This window comes from Apus apus, chromosome 9, assembly GCF_020740795.1.
Source record: "Apus apus isolate bApuApu2 chromosome 9, bApuApu2.pri.cur, whole genome shotgun sequence".
Taxonomy (NCBI): domain Eukaryota; kingdom Metazoa; phylum Chordata; class Aves; order Apodiformes; family Apodidae; genus Apus; species Apus apus.
In genome coordinates this window covers 19,794,441-19,815,013 of record NC_067290.1, presented here as the reverse complement: position 1 = coordinate 19,815,013, position 20,573 = coordinate 19,794,441, and the positions used below count along the sequence as shown (strand labels likewise).

At 43.0% G+C, this 20,573-nt stretch overlaps 1 protein-coding gene across 6 annotated transcripts in view; it reads right to left on the bottom strand.

The window, feature by feature from the left end:
• The window catches only part of LOC127388327 (contactin-4), a 287,077-nt gene that overhangs the window by 34,976 nt on the left and 231,528 nt on the right, over positions 1-20,573 (bottom strand). For all 6 annotated transcript variants that reach the window (XM_051627708.1, XM_051627707.1, XM_051627712.1 and 3 more), the window contains 2 exons: positions 17,385-17,535; positions 358-485 (listed from right to left, as the gene is read on the bottom strand). In XM_051627708.1, coding sequence (XP_051483668.1) covers positions 358-485; positions 17,385-17,535 — 279 coding nt within the window. The remainder of the gene's footprint in view (positions 1-357; positions 486-17,384; positions 17,536-20,573) is intronic.

The following is a 20,573-nucleotide window of genomic DNA, read 5'->3' as shown; positions in this document are numbered from 1 at the left end:
AGACTTCTCAAGCACAATTACTGGCCATTGCTAGAAACAAACCTTACAATTATATGGACCACAACCCTGGCTTTGGGTTATAACTCCCGTATAATTTGCAGAATAATTTTAAACTATGTGGGAAAACAAAATGCATTAACTTGGTGTCCTGGTTTGACACTTGTTGTAATCACCATCAGCCAGTGCAACCACAGACACCTTCTCACTGCCAGTTTTGCCTCTGACCCACGAGGCTCAGCAGGCTTCTGAGATGCAAAAGATACTTTAATCCCCCATCTTGCATCTGCATCAAAGGGGAAAGGTGCAGCATGTGGGGCTGCTCTGGATGCTCTTATATGCAATAAAAACTGCAATTACCTTTCACAACCAAGCTGCCCGTGCTGCTAGCTGTCCCAAAGTGGTTTGTTGCCACACAGGTGTAACTTCCTGCATCAGACTTGGTGACGTTCACAATTCGCAGGCTCCCATCATCCAAAACAGTGATCCTGGAAAGACACCAGACACAAGAGTTATATATTTTTTAAGTTAACATAAAATTGCTTGAGTCTGCATTAATTATTAATGGTTAGAACAACAGACAGCCTGCTGCCCGTTACAGAAGTTTAGCTGACAGAAATCTCTTAGGATACAATTCATAAATACTGAATGCATCATTTACATGAGTTTTCCGTGTCTTTACTTGAGGGCAACTTTAATTTACATACCAGCAGCTTGTGTAGGTTTTCCAGGTGCCTGTACTTTGGTACTCAGCACTCACCATGACAACCCTTGCAACATGCAGCACACAGGCTGCATCCAAAAACCACCACCCTCGCTGCTAAACAATGTAAAAGCTTCTGCTGAACAGATGCCATGAAGCAGGTATTTCATTGCTGCTTTTTTTTCAAGAAGGCTGATGGCTTTTCAGCAAGGCTACCATGCTGGCAAGCATCCCCCTCTCGGCCTGCAGTATAACTCAGCTCGTGGGGCTTATCTGCAGTTGCACTTGCAGGTTAAAAAACAAATCATAAAATCCTATTTCGTTCCTATCCCCTCCTCACATCCATACTCCCCATCAAAACAAAGTAATCTGCAGGGCTACATGGCTCTTGGATGGTGGGAGGCAGGTGGGGATGGCACATTAATTCCTGGGGTGAACCCCAGCCCCTCCTCTGGCACTTCAGCCTCTCCTTGTTCTCTCACCTACCTTTGTCTCCTGTTCCCCTTTCTTCTGCTCTAAGTCGATGAAAACAGAAAACCTGATCCTGTCCAGTAAATCCTGTTAAAACATCAATGCCTTGTGCCCTGTGGAGGCATCATGTATGGAGACTCCAGAGAAAACCTTTCCCCCAGCCTAATACCACCTCTTTTAGCAAAATACTTGCTCAGCAGCATGTCTTGCAGCCATCGGCTTTCTCCCCTTCAGCCACTTTCAGACCTGAAAATCTTGTATTAATTCCTGCCTTCTGCTCAATTATTTCCCAATTCAACTAATTTGAAAGCAAATGAAGAAGCCTTCCTGCACCCCCAACACCAATCAAGCTCTGTGCAACTGGACTGAGGAATGACAAGGAAAAAACCACAGCAAACAACAATTGCACCACTGCAGAAGTGCTCAGCTGGCACCTCCCACCTGAGAAGGCTTTCAGAAACAGACCATACCACGGGGCACAAGCCTTTTCTTGCAGCCACAGAGCAACACTGAAGCAGGTGAGTAAAGCACCAGGATGAGACAAGGCATGAAGACAAGGGCAAGGGCCAGTTGGGGTCTGCAGACTTCTGCCAGCTGCAGGCACTGGGCTGAGCAAGGACTCCAGAGACTCAGAAGACATCCTCCCACCACTTTTGTCATGCCATGCTCTTGATGGGCACCTGCAGGCTGCTCAGGGCACAGGGCTTGCCCCACCGACCTCTGGTGCAGGAGCCTGGGCAGTGGCAGATCCAGGAGCTCTCAAGGAATTCTTTACTGCTGTTATCAATTCCAGGTCTTTGGAAAGAACAGGGCCTTTCTGAAAGCTGAAGGTGCCCTTGGCACACATTAAAATTCAAATCAATATAAGCAACTGAACCAATTCAGCAATATGCTCCAGCTCAAGAAGGACCACCCTGCCCTAGCACAGCCCTGCCAGGCTCTGCACTCCCTCAATCCCCATTTTTTCCATCCCAAGAAATCCAGAAAAAAGTGATTGTTTAGACGATTTCTCTACAGTTGAGATTTTATTTCTATTTTGTTATTAGCCATACGGTTGAAACCTATTTACTGGATAATCTCTTCCGTGGATCATTTGAATTGTAGCTGTTGATGAACTTCAGTTTAAATATCTAATGCCTCTTCTGTCTCTCCCTCACACTATTGGCTTTCTTCTAAGTCATCCTTATTCCCAATGTATAATTAATTTGTAATTAAGGTGGACTGGGTTGCTCTAGAGATGACCTTTGGATGAGGACAGTCAATCCACCATCAGCTTTGGCACATCTCAGGGATTTAGTGCTGACTTCCCTTTCAATGCTGAGGGCCACGGCAACTGGCTGTACAGTGTGAGCACATCTTTAATGCTGGTAACACACTGCAAAGAGTTCAGGCCAGACTTGCACCAAGTTCTCCAAACCCCTTCCCAGGACAGCCTTTGGGCATGTTTAATTCTCAGCTGGTAACTAATTAATTCCCTGCATACTCCTGTAAATGACCAGTGTTTAAACTAACCAATAACTGTGCAAGTTAACTAATTTTTTTAAAAAACAGAGCAGATCATTAAAACCTTACTGGGACTCATTGATCAGGAGGCCTTATGGTTATGTGGCTCTTTTTGCTGAAGGTGCTTTTTCCACACTAAATGTTTTGTCCTCTAATTTGAATCCAATGCATTAGAAGTTAACACGTAATTATTTTAGCACTTTGAAATTTGTTACAGTTAGCTGAGAGTAGGAAGGACTTTCAGTGATCTTCTAATTCACCAACGTTCTTTGCAGACATATCTACACTAAACCAGAGGAGAGGCTCATTTCAGGCTGCTGAGAGTTCTGGAACTGCTAATTGGCTTGAGAGCAAACCTCCCTTCATCAGCCTCTTCTAGCAGTTCGGATGAACTTCAAGACACAAAGCTGAAATTAAGCAAAGCACTGCTCAGTACACTTTGCTGTTCTGAAATACATCCCCAGAATGTTCTCTAGTAAGATGCCTAGGAAGACATTAAAATAAATCACATTTCCAATAAACACATCACACTTCTGATACACACACTTCAGAACAAAGTGCTGGTTGCTGAGTATGCATCTCTTTAAACCACTACAAACTCAAAAAATAAGCTATTGACTTGCTGTCTGGGTTCCCTGACACTACTGACCACAACAGTGGTAACAGCAACTAAAAATGTAAATTTCTTCTTGTACAGGTTAATGCAACTGCTCTGCTGGTAACTTGGCTCATGGTCACTGCTCATATCACAGAAAAATCAAAGAAGAAAAAATATCCATTTGGAAAAAGAAAAGATGACAGAAGATAGTTGAGCATCCTTATATAAAGAAAGATCATCTATTTTAAACATAGAATTTGCAAGACAGAATCTGTTGGTCTGTGTTGTCAGCTGGAGATTTCAGGTCCACAGAGAGCAGAAACACATCTGAAATTAGGAGATAAAAGGGTTGTTTGTTTCCTAAAATGAAGCTTTGGGTTCTACCCCAGGAAGAGCTGACCTTGTCGGTGTTTTGATCAAAACTCTTCTGGGGACAAAGGACCTTTAAAAATGCTGAAAACATTCCTCCCTAGCCTTCTTTGCCCCCCCTTTTTTTGCTGCTGAACACTTTGCATTACCCTAAAGAAGCCTTTTCCAAAGCCGACAGCACAGAGTTCCCGTGGCAGCTTCTGGGTGATGCCGCCTGCCCAGGCACAGCGTGTGCCCTGTGCCAGGGAGGGAGGCAGCTTAAGGCACTTGGGGGGTCTGTTTTGGGGGGTGTGAACCTTGAGAAACACATGAAGGAGAAAGACACATCTTCATGGATGACAAACACCTAAGTGTGCTACAGCTGCGCAGCACAGCGTTACTGAAATCCTACCCAGAAAGAACCTACCTTGTCCTCATGGCCACACCAGCACAACCAGCTGCCTGGATCAGTGCCCCAGTACTAACTTGCCCAGTACCTCCAGCTGCTGCTGGAGATGAATGGAAGAGGTCAGGCAGACCTGGAGCAGTTATGAGGAAAAATAGCAGTGCATAATCATTTTGGTCTGATCTACCACAGCTTACTTTTCAGCTGATGATACATCTGCTGTATCTGCTAAGTTGCCCATCAGCAGGTTATCTTCCCTCCAAGCCTGAATCAAGCCTAACAGATCTGATTCATGTAGCTCGGCCCTGCTGGGCAGGATTCCCAGGAGCAGATAAGTATTTCTCAGTCAGTACCATATGCATTTAGAGATAGAATACATCCTGTTGAGATCAGTAAGAGTTTTATCATCGACTTTGTGAAAATGAGAGCAAGCCCTTATTTGGAATAGTAACAACATCTGAAAACTGCAAAACTCCCAGAGCACAACATAAACCTGAGTATCAGTAATTACCTTCAGCCCAGCTCCAAGGAAATCTGACCTTCGGGTGTCTGACTGCATCACTTGCATCTGCCAAAACATGACCTGCTGCTCAGGTTTGTCTCCATGCTTTGACAGATTGTTTGCTTAAAAATCCCAGACTTAAAGAGTATCTACTGCAACATCCTGCTTTGTTGTTTAATTAAAAGAAAATATGTGTGGGTCCAGGAAGCAAATACATTCTCCCTGCAGAGCCAGGGGTTGTTCCACCTTCCCTGCACCTCGCAGTGGGCTGGTGAAAGCCTGTGCAGGGCTAAGTGGCAGGTCCACACACCAACCTCTTTGTTGCGGATCATTTTCTAACTCCAAAAGCATCCACACCACTGGCACACGATCTGCACCAGACACCACTGCAGGTATCCCTTAATATATTCTCTTCTCAGTCTGCCCTCTAGCTTTCTGTTCATCAGATGGAAACATGTGGACTATGAAGGGACTACAAACACTGTGCATCTGGCAGGGTGCATGTGTGACAGCACCCACTGTCCCCCCGAGGGCCGCAGCAGGTGGCGCAGCCCGGTGCCGGGCTGCAGGCACAGCTCCAGTGCTCCTGCAGGGCAAAGGGCTCATCATTATCAAGTGCCTCTTCCCCCCCCCCCCCTTGCAAATGTTCTTATTAGCACTGCTGCAATGCAATAAGGTATGTTGTTTCTTATCTGATTATTTGAGCATTTTAATTTACGAAATACAAGCATAACAACCCTTGGTTTCACTGCTGATTAAACACATGCATCTGGAATATTTCATGCTTAGCCAAGTGAATATTTTAATATTATTTTTTTTTCTCCAGGAAACAATGCTTAGGTTGTCCAATCCTTTTTCTATTACAGGCAGAATAGATGTCTTAGAGCAAGCATTTAAATGAGTGTCAGTTGGAAGAAACACACGCTGAGTGCAATTTGAGATAAAACTACCATTGATCCCTTCATGTATAGTCTTTGTGGCAGGGGCTGACGAGGCTATTGAAAAGAGACTGTGGTGCCAGAGTTCTTCTAAGAGATAATCCGTCTTCTGAGAGAGGATTTAAGTTAAATGTACCTGTGAAAAACAGTGTATTTCAGCTGACATGATGAATGGCCTATTGTCCATCCTCTAGAGCCTTGCTTGGGCTTGGGGGGGTTGGAAGCAGAGGAAGAAAGCAAAAGCACCAGACAGACCAGAGCACAATCTCAGCAGTGTGTTCGCTCAGCTTTTTTTCCTATCATTGACAGGCAGGAATATCTAGAGCAATTTTTAGCCTAACAGCAACTTTGCTTCATGCCACGACTCTACTGCAAATGTAAATGATTCCAGGCAATTGCATTATTTATCACATTAGTTCTATTGCATGACTATGTAGCAGTTTATTACCTTTTTAATAACGCTTCCCATGCAATGAGGCAGAGACTGGGATTATTAAAATGATCTCATAAAAGCAGTCTTGGCCATTAGGCTATTTCAGAAGAACACAGTGCAGTCTAGCAGTACTCACAGGTTTGGCTGAGAGGGAGGATTTACACACGCACAGCCCTCCCCCAGATCAGGGACATGGCCCACGAGTACCTGCTTGTCACTTGAAGAATGGTTGGTTCAGAGTGTGGTCCACAGCTAATAACTCCTGTGGCCCCAAGATGCTGTCTCCATGTGTGACTACAACCTTTACATTGTGTAAATAGATAACAGTAAGGTGAGAGCATTCTGCTTCGTAACATTAATCCCTATTAAAGTACACACTGAGGTCAAGGCCAACTTCTCAGTTTCCACTCAACACCCTTGATGGCCCCTGCTGAGGGGAGAGCCCTGTTCCTAACCCCCACCCAGCAGCTTGTCAAACCATTGAGACATACCACCCTACACCAATACCAGCCAAAAACACTGAGCATCCTCTTGCAAGCAGTCAGGGCTTTCCAGCCTTGAGCATCACCCACATTCTATTACTCCAGATGCTTCTGAAAAAGGCTAAGAAAGGGATGGTGCCCACACTGACATCAACCTGGGACACCAGCACATCCTGAGGGCTGCAGTCAGTAGAGCAACACGAGGAAGGACAGGACAAGTTGGGTCTGTTAGGATAAGTCTGAGTGAAACACAGGACAATACTGTCTGTTAGATCAGCAGTACAGTGGTTTCCATTTGATCATCCATCTAAACTCACAACAGGGTGGACAGTCACACTGCACAGGCATTCTTCCATGCAGCTGCAACTTCTTGTCCAGGACCTGTTAGTTTTGATTTAGATAACCACCTACAGCTGCTTTGGTACTTATTTGTCTATAACTACTTGTCTTTTCATGGTTCACAGAAAAGCCTGTGCTAATTTGGAGATTCAGTCAAAGCCCATTTAATTTAGTGCACGTCTTTCTCCTGGTGAAGGCAGGCATTAGATAAGGTCCTTATCCATGACAACTGGCAGGTCTCTTAACAGTAAACTCCTTATAATTAATTTTCAGGTAAGAACTATATTTGCTCAAAATAAACTGAGGTAAAATTCTGTTGCACTGAGTTCAGTAGAATATTTCTCACAAGCTTGGCTGGAGATACATTTTAAATGGACCTAAAGAGCCTGAGAATGAAGTGTTTGAATGCTTGAGGTTGTGTGTGGCACAGCTCTGCAGGGCTGCTGGAATCTCTGTTGTGGGAATGCTTCTCAGTCTGTAAAATATACATGTATTTTGTCCAAGGAAAAACAATGGCTGCAGAAGGCCCTGAGGAGCATCCCCTTTGCACCATTTTTACTAGCACCTTTGGGTCACAAAAGACACCAGGAGGTTTAGTGCTAAATTACAGCAACTGTGAATTGGCCAGATGTCTACAGAGCACAGAATTAGGGCTCATCTGGCATTTTCTGTGTTCTGGGACTACAAGAGGAAAGCGCAAAGCATTAAAACCAATCTTTTGGAAGGCTGTGCGAGGTAATAGCTGCTCTTACCTTGCTGCATCAAAAACTACAGTGCTACTTTTTCTTTTTACTTAATTCTTGATATTGATCCCCCAGATCAATAACTACAAACATGTTCTTCCAGCAATGTGAACTGTTGTGTGCAAACGTGTTTTCACTTTAGGATTTCATTTACAGGCTTGCTAAGTATGAAGCATTAAAGGTGAGGAGAGTGCACGTTGCTATTCTTTCAGATTATCATTAAAAAAACGGCAAATATTACTCTAGAGAGACATAAAAAAATTGAACACATTTTGTTCAGATAAATATTTTTGAGAAAATAGTAGAGGCCCCTTTGGCAACATCAAACAACATAACTCCACTGAATTCAGTATCAGCTTAAACCAGTCACAGATCTGGCATCCTAAGTTCTCCCACAATTTTCTTTTTCAACAAATTGTTTATCTGCAATGACAGAGCAGTCCAAATAAATAATACTGCATCCTGCCTATGTTAATATCTATAAACACAAAAGCTGTGTTTTGTCATCATCCTCTCTTTTGTCCATAAATCTTTTAAGACAATTCTGGAAGTGACAAAACCTCATCCCAAAGGATTGGGGCAGAGGAAGGGAAAGAAAGGAGAATTTACAGCTATTAAACTTAGTGTAAATTGTTTAAAGATGCCCGGAGTCATAATTCAAATATAAAAATAACCCCAGGTTATCTATGAACAGTTTTCTACAAAGTATTTTTCTTACGGGATGCTGATAACGGGGAGAAACAAATGAAAACCAAACACAAACACTGCTAGGGACCCTGAAGGAAACAAGAAGGCTGCTGTGAATTTCAAATGACAGCAACCTTTTGCCTCCTCTCCCTTTCCACTCTTTTTTCACTACACATGAAATTAAAATAAGTACAGTAAGAAAAAACATGTCATGAAAATAAATATTTGAGGAAGCAGATCTGAGTAAAGCAAAGGGAAGATCGATTTTACAGCATTTGTTCCTTGGACATGAGGCAATGATGATTAGACCTATATAGGAAGATTTTGCAAGTCTAGAAGGGTCCAATGGCACAAAGAGCCAATTTTCCAGTGATTTTTGTGGGAAATGAAGACCATTCCCCAGGGGAAACTGCCCTTTGCCACAGCTCTGCAACCCCACAGTTCATTTTTACAGACTAAGGTGGCTGTTTGCCATAAACCTGTGAAAGCCACAAGGGCACGGTGAAGGATGGGGATGTTCTGCACCAGCCACCCCAGGACTTCTCCCCCTAGGTGGCTCTTGCTGGTGGCCATGGAGGGGCAAAGCACGCTTGCAAACTGTCCCATGAAAGGCTAAAAGATCCCTTTATGCACAATTACCCACCAAGAGACATGCTGCTCCCCAAAGCAAGGTGAATCTTGTGTAGAAGCAGCAGGTGCTCTGAAGTCACTGCTGCTTTCAGTCACCTACTGTTGGGTGAAATATTTGCTGTGCTCGTTCTTCCAGGGCAGTGACTTTAGGCAGAGGCACAGAGCTTAAGTGACTTCTCCCAGACTATGGACAGTGGAAGTCTGAGGAATCACATTTGGAAGGGCAGCTTTCAGCCACTCTTGCCAACACCTCCTTCCCTGATGAGGACACCAGCACCCTCTACCTACAGCAGAGGCTTTGAAGGTTTGGAGAACATAAGCACTAAAGGGAACTCTGCTGAAGCTCATAAAAATTATTCTTTTAAGAGAAAAAAAATATATTAAAAATAAAATCTGTGGAAGATTTTCTGTGCATCAGCTGCTGACACAAACCATTTCTAGAAGCATTCAAGAGGTTAGAGCAGAAGCAGTAAACGCAGTCTCACCTTATTTGTTCCAGCTGATACCACCCCAAACAGAAGCCCAAAGGCACAGTCTTTCAGAGATAACACATCTTTCCCTCTGGTTTCAACACAAAATGCCCACAGTACAAAGATAAATTACTCACTCCACTTGTAACTGCCATTAACATAGATTTGCAAGATCCAAAGGCACATTTACATCACTTAAAAACAATGTTTAAATAATCATTAAAAATATCAGAGTCGGGTAGGTTGTCTAAAAAGTTCATTAGAAATCCTTTTTCCTCTGTAGACATATAATTATTTCCTTTGATTTTAAACATGTTTCTTAAAGTCTGACCCTAACTATGAAAGTATTACCTTCCTGCTCTTAGTCATGAAAATATCCAAGAGAAGAAATGTTTGATACTAATTTTTTTTTCCTTCAAAATGCTACAGACTTACTAAAATCGTCGTGGCTGTTTCCTTCAGCTGGAGAAGTCTGAACCACACATCAATTTCAAATTGCATTTAGGAGACTAATTACAGGCATTTATTTTTGAAAGCCTGGGCTGCAGTGTGTGCTCACAATGGAGAGAAACCTGCCTGGAGCTGGGCACCAGATCCTGCCGCCTCCGACAGAACAGCACTGTGGGGAGGAACTCGCTCTTTCCTCCAGCATCTTTGCAAAGAGGGAGAAATAATTTTTAGCCATATGCATGATACCTAGAGATTAATTTAATAATCATAAAGATGAGTCACCCCAAGTAGGAAAAGCAGCAGCTGTTTAACAGCAGGCAGTGGGTGACACTGTTTCTGTTAAGGCTGCGCAAACACGGGACAAGTCTTTCCGTGCCCTGGATGTCTGATGCCTCTGAGATGGGGCATTCTGGATGCTTCATCCTCCCCTTTTGCCCATCTCTGTAAGCAGGACCCTACTTTTAAAATTAATATACAAGCCCCAAGGTAAAAGCCCGTAGACTTCTCTAGATACCTTGGGTCACAACAGCACCGTGAGTTCAGTCAAACCTTGGCTGGGCTGTGGTCCCAAGCTCATTCGAGCAGCAGCAGTGGTAGCAGTGATGTCCTACATGTGTATCACCAAATACTACAATAGCACCACGCTGAAAAGAATCTGCTGGGAAAACAGGAACAGATTGCAGATGCTACAGGAGACTGTGTCAAGGTGTGTGAGAGAGTCTAATTTCAGGAACACCAGCTGAAACTTGGCATGGGTTGGGATTCCATTCACTGACATGGTGGCTGTGCTCAACAACATCCTCTGGCTGGCTGCAGGAAAGAATTTTCTAGCTCTACAGGAGCACATAAACAAATGTGCAAATTTTAGGGATCAGCCTAATTGCTTTACACATACAAAAGAAAGCAGCATCAAATTTGGATTCCAAGTAAATCTCTAACCCTTCTCAGGGGAACTGTTGCAAGAAACATTTGCTGAAGAACAGAGGGAAAAGACAATGCAAGGATGAACTGGAGTCACCAACTTACTGTCAATGCTGAAGGAAGGTTCAGTCAGCAGAAAGCTGCTGAAGCAAAACAGATGGACAGCCAAGCTTTGCGGAGAGACCCTTCACAGGGTTATCCATACAAGCACCCAATAGACCCCTCAAACTACAAACACAAGAGGATTTATTATCTTTGCCAGATAGACACAAAGAAAACAGGACCATGTAACTATCCTTAAGAAGCAAGGAAAAGTTAAGTGACCTGCTCCTAAAGAGAACTATGGCAAACCTGACAGGTTTTCACCAATAGATTTCAGACCACACTAATCAGATTTTAATATTAGCCCACACTAAACTGCAAGTGTTTAGTGTTGAGCTGACAGACCCACAGCCACGTGAAATCAAACTGTCATCTCCCAGAACACAGAGCTGAAGCCAGCTTCTGCTGCAAAACAAAGTCCACAAACACGAGCCCATTGAACCTAGGACAATGGCTTTCCAGCATCTCTGACCACTGAATCAAATGGTTTCCTGGTTCATTTTAATTCTCTTTTTGCAGAAAATTGGTTAAAGCAAGTTGACATGCCAGTTATTTCAGATGTTCCAATGAAGTAGAGCCATCTTATGCCATTGTCTTTGAAAACTAAGACAAATGTGGCATTGTGGATTCAAACTTCAAAAAGCTATTTGCAGGGTGTCATTTTTCATTTTGCCCAGGCAGGATGTAATGAAAACCCGACAAGTTATTGATGGTTTGGTTACCTGTCTGCCTTAAAGAAATTGCACAGGTGCTTTATTAAAAAAAGACAGTGAACGCAATTAATGCAAAACAATGATAGGAGGCATCCTTTGAGGTTTGATTTTCTGCTGAAGTGTCACAGACTGTGTCCCCAAAAGCCACTGCTGGCAATTCATCTCTCAAATAATCAGTATAAAAATATCACCACGGTTTGTATGCTGGCACCAGACTGGGAAAGATGAGCTGTCTGTCCTAGTGCCATTTTCTTTCTGGCTGTTTAAAGTAATTAACCACTAATTAGGAAGTTTGAGGCAACAAATAAAAAATTGGAATTTATACAGCTTGAGTTTTAAACTCAAGGCACACTGAAAGAATAAGAGAAAAGCCTTTCTTTACTTGTCTGATTTCACAAGTTTTCCTTCTCAAAATGACAGGATCAAAGTGAGTAAGTTAAAATTCCTCTTACAAAAATATTACCTAACTGAAGGGTCTGTAAATCAGCAACCCTTGTGAGGAGGTCCTTAGGATGGTGGACAGGAACCATGAAATACCTGGAAAAAGGAGAGAGCAGCTCTCTCTCCAGTATTTGACAAGGCTGGTGTTAGCCAGCCACTCTTAACACTTCACAATGCTTTTGTGACTGAAGTCGATGGGTAAATGCCATTATACGCGGTTTTTCTGTGCTTTTATTGGTTTACAGCTAAAAAACACCCTTAAAAATCTTTCTGCTTTAAGCAGCATGGCTCTGTGTGTGCAAATGCATGCTCATATATCACAAAGCTTGTCAAGACTGCAAGATAATGGGACCAACTGGGAAAATTTCCATGAAGACAGTGAGCGTGCCTGGAGTATCTAGGTCAGATCATGCTCTAACAAAGTGCACTATAAGGGTCCCTTTATATAGAAACTTGTTTAATTAAGATAACAGATGTTGCTATTATATGAGTCATAGTGAGAGGCTGTTTAATTGGACACTTTCATATTCTTTGCTACCAGCACAGAACATCATTTGTTTTTTTATGAATTTCTTTCCTTACAATTAAACTGCGTAAACAATGTGTACACTGTATGTTCACGGGGGGGGAAAAAAAAAGCTCTGAAGATGTAAGGGCTTTACGTGAACAGGAATGGGAGAACAATTTGTTTGGGGGTTTAAAAGTAAAATAATTTTTCTGTCCTGGACGAGGTACACATCTGATGGCAGGATGAATGTGACCTCCAACAGCTTTAGGAGAACATTAGGCCACATGAAGGCCACTATGTACAAATTTAAAGATTCGTTAATTCGAGGGAATATACCCTTTTGACTGCAGTCTGTGAAGCAAGGTGACAAAAAGCCCCTGTTTGTAGATGCAGATCACAGGACCAGTCTCAGCTGCAACATTAAAGCCCAGTGCTCCCACAGCCCAGCCCTCAGGTGCTGCCCACCTACGAGGCAGCACCCACAGGTTGGGTAGGCTGCAGTGTTGGTTTTTTGTGGGCTACAGAAAACCACATGGAAATTAAGGGAGATAAACTGGTTTAAAATTAACTGTCTTATATTAACTGCTGAATGAACTGGTTTAAATGATTTTAGAAATGCTTGCTGATCTGTAGTTCAAAGAGAATTACCTTTCTATTGCAGGACGTTCCTCCAACAGTTCAGAGCATGGGAGCAGCTGTGACAGAGGCTTATTTTAATTTCAGCTGGCAGCGCTCTGTGTAGCTCCAGGATTTGTCTCTCATCACCCACAGCCTGATTTTCCCCTCTGCACCCATGAAATCTGAACGAACAAGCCACCAACTACCATGACTTTGGATTTCCAGCAGGGGCAGGATGAACCACTGGCACTACCAACCGAGCACAGGCATCCCTGGGAGCTGCACCATCATGATGAAGAAACTGAAAGGTTTCTGTGATCAGATCACCTGAAAAGAGAGGTCTTAAAGCACTAGTCTCGGCAAGAAATGTAGCTAACCTGGTGCCATTAGATGGAATTGAATTATCATGAGAGGATTAACAAAATCCTGCCAGAACAATCTGACTGCCATGGCTTTCCCTCCTGCTCCTGCCGATGAATAACATATCCAGTGTAATGCCAGGAAATAATTGTCACAAGTGGGAACACTGTGGCCTGGGGGATGCCAGGACTTAAAAGGAAAGACTCTCCCTTACAGGCCTGCTTTCTTTCACTTCAGTGTTATACAGGGGCCATCAATTAATGGAAATTTTCCCAGACTTGTGGGTAACAATGGATTTCTGCTTTATATTGGTAAATCTCACATAAAATTACCCTCTATCTCTGTAACTCCCACTGCTACCTAGGGATGATTGATTTGGTTTCTGGGACAGCTGTGGAGCAAGGTAAAGACACGGTTTGAATCATCTGTCTTTCACATGGTGTAAAAGTTGCATATCATGTCTCTCAATATAATGCCTGTATAAGGACTGTATCCCATGTATACTCCCATCTAAAAGGTATTCCCTGTTCCTGGTCCAGGGTTTCCCAGCAGCCAGGTGTATTTTAGTCACGTCTCCTGTCCCAGTGGTGTGGAAGGTGGCAGATACTGTGGCAGGCAGCAGACCCACCTGCTCTTAGTTTACCAGTGGCCTCAGGATGCTGGTTTGTACTAAGTGCAATGGCCATTTTGCACTGAAATGTGAAGGGAAGCTCAAGGATAGAAAATTATCTTGTATCTTCACCCATATAGAAACGGTCTTCGTTTCCAAGCAGCATTTGCAATATGTCTCTATCTATGCTATAGCTGTTTCTATATAAAATTTACCTTCTGGAGTCAGGCTACTAACATTATTTTGGCTCAGTTAGGCCTCCAAGGCAGGATTTCCATTATTATGGAGATGAACTGCCTCTAATGACTGCAATAATGTAATTGCACCCCAGGGCAGAATGTCTAATACCACAATTGCACAGTTCTCAACCACCAGGAAGAGATACCTTCAGGGCAGGTTATTCATTAGGGGTGCAGCACACACCACCTCAGCCTCCAGAGAAGAATATGAAACCTGAAACAATAAAGCTCCTTTTTCCATGGTAGACTCTGCCCTCTGGGCAAACACTGAACAACACACTTAGTTTTGCCTTCTGGATAGCAGCAACCTCCAGAGCAAGAGTCCCAGCTGCAAAATCTTACGCACACAACTTCTGTCTCCAGCAAGGAGTCCCTCCCACTGCACTCCATCTGAAAAGTCATAAGGGCCCCATGAGAATTGCTCAAGAGATTGCCAGGGTAGCTGTCAGGCTGCACACCAAAATTCAAAGCAAGGACTGACACAATAACGTTGCTGTTAACTCCACCTGGAATTGGAAGGATCATCTATTATTGATTAACCTTCACATCATCAAGTTCAGTTTGGAGCAGTATCCAGATGTTGAGGTGCCTCTCTGAAACTCAGAGAGGACTCTTTAACATCAGTTTAAACAGAGATTTCATTTCAGCTTCCTCTCCCACACCTGTCTCAAAGTTCTGTTTTCTGCCCTAGATGAACAGATTCAGCAACAGCTTTTTTTGGCATCTTCCTGTATTTCAATAGATATTTTCAATAGCCAAGAAAGTTCTTGCTGGAAGCCCAGACATAAGCATGGGTGTAGGGAGGCAGTAGGACTGGACTCCAGTCAATGCTGTTGTCGCGTGGGATGGCAGAGAGAACATCACGTTCAGCAACAGATTAAACCAGAAATACATAAAGCAGAGGACCAGACATTTGGCCTCTCCTAGCCCTGTGTCAGACAGACAGCATTGAAGAACAATGCCACGACCACCTAATACCATATAATTTCCTAATTGTGCATTTTACACACTCCCCAGGTATACACTGGAAGGACGGTGTGGTTAATAAAGGAAGTGGAGAGGATTCAACACCCTCATCCCCAGAGGAGACACAACCAACAGCGCGGAAGAACTAAGTAGGTCCAACTGCCAAGTCAACAGAGAGTGTTCATTAAGCCATTTTGCCAGATAGGCCCCACTGGACAGTCTGGCTGGTGGAAAAAAACCACCCTGGGCTGAAGTAGCAGAAAATTTCACACCTGCTTGGGCAAATTTCACGTCTGGTTTCCTTTCCAGGGCTTGGTGCCTGGGTGGGAGGTCCCAGGTTCTGGCACAGCATGCTAGCAGGGGCAGGAGCAGCGGGGCAGCCAGCCTGCTGCTGCCACCAGCACCAACACCTTGGCCTTGCTGCCCTTTGCTTCTGAGCTCAACATTGAGCTGCTCAGTGGGCCCAGGAAAGTTGTGGCTGCCCCATCCCTGGCAGCGTTCAAAGGGTAGGTTGGAAGGGACATTGAGAAACCTGGTCTAGTGGGAGGTGTCCCTGCCCAGAGCAAGGGTGGTTGGAACTAGATGACATAATAGTGTCTCCTTTTCCCAGTTGCGTTTTTTTTCACAAAGCTTTGAAGAAACCTGCTGTTTTTGAGGTGTATCTCTTCCTCTCTTAACCTTGGTGGAAACCAGCTGAATCACCTACAGCCAGTGCAAAAGTTACTGGGAAGTAAATACACAAGCAAACCCGAGCTGCTGCCAGCACATTTCCCTTGGAAAATCAGGATCCAGGGGTTTCTGCTATATTACAGCTTCCAACTTTTAGGTAAGTTTTCAGATGAGAGAGTAGTGCTAAAAAAGGAATAAATCACACTTTACTGTCAGCATTGCACAGCAGTGACCAAGGAAGAAACACAGCAACACACATTTCTTTCCCTTCCTAGGCTCTTGCTCAAATAAACCAATGCTTTCCCTCTCACTAAATCAGAATGAGGCCTGGGCCATGCCTAGGGGAAGAGTGTCAGAGAAAACAGCTCATTCCAGCTGGACTGTGTCAGTGAGGACAGGGAGACAGCTGGAAGCTCATGGAGTTGACAGTCCAAAACATCCAGTATTTAATACTTCCCATCCTTTGCATAATCTTCACCAGAACAAGAAATTACTCCAGTTTTAAAAATCAATATGCCTTGATCTATTTACAACTTGGACCTCACACCTTTGTACCCTGGCTGCTAGAGGAAGCTCTGTGGGATCTGCTGGGATCACCCAACTCTTTTATCCCAAGAGACGAGAAGAACAGTTTTGTAAAGAACAGGTAACAGGAGCTAAATAAGTCAGAAATAGGTTGTTCGTTATCTCACCCATTTGGCTCTAAAGGAACTATAGCTTTTTGCATACATCACCATAGCACGTATTTTACTGTCCATTACAGGCAGGTTGGATAGAGCAAGACTAGACTTTCCAAGATAAAAGAATAGTTTTAACAGGTTAAAACTTTGAAAAATAACACTTTGCTCTAATTTCTGACTTTTTTACCTCTCCTAACAGGACAAGATTTTCCCCATCAATTCATCAATAATTTGGAGGACTGTCAAGGACAGCTCTCTGGTTCCCATTCCCAGGCACAAGTGAAACAGGTAACACAACTGCACCTCCACACAGTCAACAACAAATCACTGCAAAACCACGCATGGAAATTTGAAAGGGAAGCTCCTACTGTTCTTTTTAATTAAAAAAAAAAAAAAAATAAAAAAAAAATATATATATACTTGGCCAGTCTGAAAAAGCCATCTCCAAGTCAGGTGTTAGGACTGCCAAACTAATTACTGACCCCAAATCATTCCTATCTGTTGGACACTGAGTAATGTATCAGAGCAGTGTCAGTTCCAGTGGAGAGTTTTATCTCCTAGGAATTTTTTTTTTTAAACAATGCCTATTTAGAGCAATGCAGAGGCAAAATATTTGCTTTTTAGAATGTATCTTTATCAGCTTCTTGGCAGGGATGCTTTAATAGTACACAGAGACTGAGATGAACACAATGACAATAGAAAACTCACCCCTAGCTCCTTGAGATTGAACACTAGCTGTTTTCACATTTATTTGCAAGTCAATTTTGGAAGCTATTAATGACAAATTTAGCTTTCGTTGCTGAAAGCCCCTGGGTTGCAGCAAGCTAATGAAAGAAATGGTTACTTTAAGACATTACCTCTCATTTTCTCTCAGGATATCTTTTCCTTTCTTCCAAGAATAAGTAGGTCTCGGGGAAGCTTTCGGCTTACACTCAATGATTACTTCACCACCCACTTTAACAAGAGTTAACTTTTTCAAGAGTGTTTTGGAAAAGTCTGGACCGATGGCTGAAAGGAAAAAAAAAAGAGACCAGATCAGAATTCCCTCTGGAAAAAACAAAATCAGGCTCTTTTGAACATTACTATATTCCCAAGCTGCTTCTCACCTGCAATTCCTAAATGATCTGAGTTTATGAACTATATGCACATCTGAGGGGCAGACAGACACCTGAATGCTGCAGCTCTTTGCCTGTTTAGAAATGTATGTCCAGCTACAAACCTCAGCAACCAGTAACCTCAGCAGGCAGCACAAATATGGTGCCACACATGTCCTATTTGGGGCAGTACCCCAAAAAACTACATCTGCAGGAACTAATGTTTCCTTTTTTGGGTGGCAGCAGCCTGATCAGGACTTGGTTGAACATTGCTGTGTGCAGAGCAGCAGCACACAGGGAAATTGTCACAAAGACAGAAACGACACAATCAGAAATGTCAATGTTTCCAGAAAAGTCACCATTTTTTATGTTTTATATTCACAATTGTTTCATAAACAGGGTATTTTATTTTCATGCTGTACGGGTGAGAGATCTTGACGTGGCTGGGTCATGAACCAAGCAAAACAAAGCAAGACTTAAGCAGACACCAGGGTACAAGGTACTCACAAATCATCCTCACTAGTCCCTCCAGGGGACACTCTTCTGTTTGTGAAAAACAGTCAGCTCTTCATGGAAGCTAACACCAAAGCCCTGCAGACAATCTGCAGCCCGGCTGTAAGGCTGGCCGGAGAGGGAGGAGATGGTCTGGCTTCTGATTCCTGCCTCAAAGGATTTGTAATGATTTATTTGATGAGAGCCATTGACAGGCAGAGCTCTGAGGCAGCTGCCTCTGGTACTGAGCTCCCCAAAGACAACCAGAAGGTTTTATTTACAGCAAAGCAGGACAATTAATTTTTTCAAAACAGAAAGCTCTGAGCAAACAGGTGAGGCAGCTTAAAGCTTTTAGGAAGATCTCTTGCCTTGCTGGTATGTCTGCTGACAGGAGCTTGCCTTCTGACAGACCAATGGCAGCAAACTCTGCCCAGTCCCTTCCAATTCTCTCTGTTCCCTTTGCTAGCTGTGTGCCTGCACCCTGCACCTCCTGCACCATTCCCATATCCCCCAGGCTCGCAGCATCTCCCTCAACTTTACTTTCTTCCTGCATCCTGGGAGGTGAGAGCTTAGATCATCATGCACTGCATCTGCTTGATGCTCCATGAAATGATCTAAAGCTCACCTGAAGCAGCTGGGAGACAAAACCTGCTGTGTGATACAGAAAGCAAATTCATTTTTCTTAGGGCATCTTGTCTACCTCAATTCTTTTGGATACTGTTCCTGTTGCAAAAGACTCGAATAAAACATAATCCTACACTGAGAATGGGATGGGCTTTATGATTGAATAGATCTTGTCTCCCACTTTCATGAATCAGAGTTCACTAATCTCCCAGCTGTCTTGTCTTCTGTGTCTAATCATAGTCGCCTGACTTCATCTTAGCACAGAGGAAAACAGGTATGCTAATAAAGACTACAAAAGAGCCACCTAAAAGCCAAGACCAGCTATGCTAAACATTTCAAAATTACAGGAGGCATCCTGAGGACAATTTCCCACCAATGCACTCAGAACCAGATGGATTATTATTGATACATGTTATCATAATTAATACATTATGCCTTCTGGAAATAATTTCTCAGATGGCTTTCCAAAATTTAGGAAGAAAATAGATTTTTGAATAAACCTGTTATTTCCATCTCTGTAGTGAACAGTTCAGACTGGATTTTTTTAATAATTATTTCCTTTTTGGTCCCACATGAGGTAGAGGAGTTGCACAAAACAGGTTTTACTCTGTGATGTTTAAAATGTTGGCATCTGACATTTAGGAGCTCTGGGCTCAGCTCTCAGCACTACCACAGCTTCCCTCTGCCATGCCAGGGGTAATGCACTTCATGTCTTCACACCTTGTTTGGAAGATGAGGAAGTTAATAGCTTTTCTTTTTTTTTTTCCACTCCAAGCCCACTCTTCGGTTTTTTTTAAATTTTTTTTTTTTTTACACATTCAGCCTGAAAACTCCTGAAGGCAATGATTGCATCTTACTCCATGTTTTTACAATGCCCAGCACAACAGGGTTGTGGTTTTAGCTGAAGGCTTGAGGCAATATAGTTGTCAACAATAATAAAGAAGAATCACTCCGAGAAAAGCTCTGTCTATAATTTTCCATTTCTATTTTTCAGTTAATATTTCTCTAAGTCTGACTTGCTATTAGTAGTGTTTAATAATTTCAACTGCTTAGCTTAAGGATCTTTTAAAATAACCATTTTTGTACTCAGAAAGATCTGTTTAACAGCCAACAACTCTCAGTGAGAGCTCAGAATATCAACCTCCTTCGAAAACTCTAGCAAAGAGGAAAACATGTTCTTTTCCTTTAAAAATATGCCAAATTCAATCACGGATCCACAGAAGTGGATCTGCAGCACACCACCCTGGTGCTTTTCACGTGACATACAGAATTAAGATTGCATAACCCAAAGGAGAAGTCAGCCAAACACAAGTTCTCGGGCGGGTTTTAGGAGCAGACAGCCTTTGCTTTTTGTGCAGACACAAGGTTGGCCCCTGGGTGCTGTGGGGGCTGGGCAGGGGGAGGCACTGGAGGCACCCACCACCACTAAGGGCTCAGCTCTGTCTGCTGAGATCTGCCCTCACCCCAAAGGCTCATTTTTACCAGGGATTTCAGTAGACAGGAAAAGCATCAGTGGGTTTATTTTGATTTCTTCCACGCAGTAACATATCAAATAAATTTTAGTGCTCTGAAGTCTAGTTTATTGAGCATTACTGTATTTTTCTTGAACAGCAACAATGAGAATCTTTCAAATGAGGCTGGTTTTTTTTTTTCTATGCAGGCATCTCTTGCTGCTGATCAAAAATGACCGATACTGAAAATGCCATAATCAGAAAAAACCTGGTGCTTTGTTCTTCAGGATAAAACAGGGAACGATGCTATTGAACATTCACTTTGAAAACAACTAAACCCCTATTTTGTAACTGTGAATTTGATTTAACTCTTTAAAAATATTTA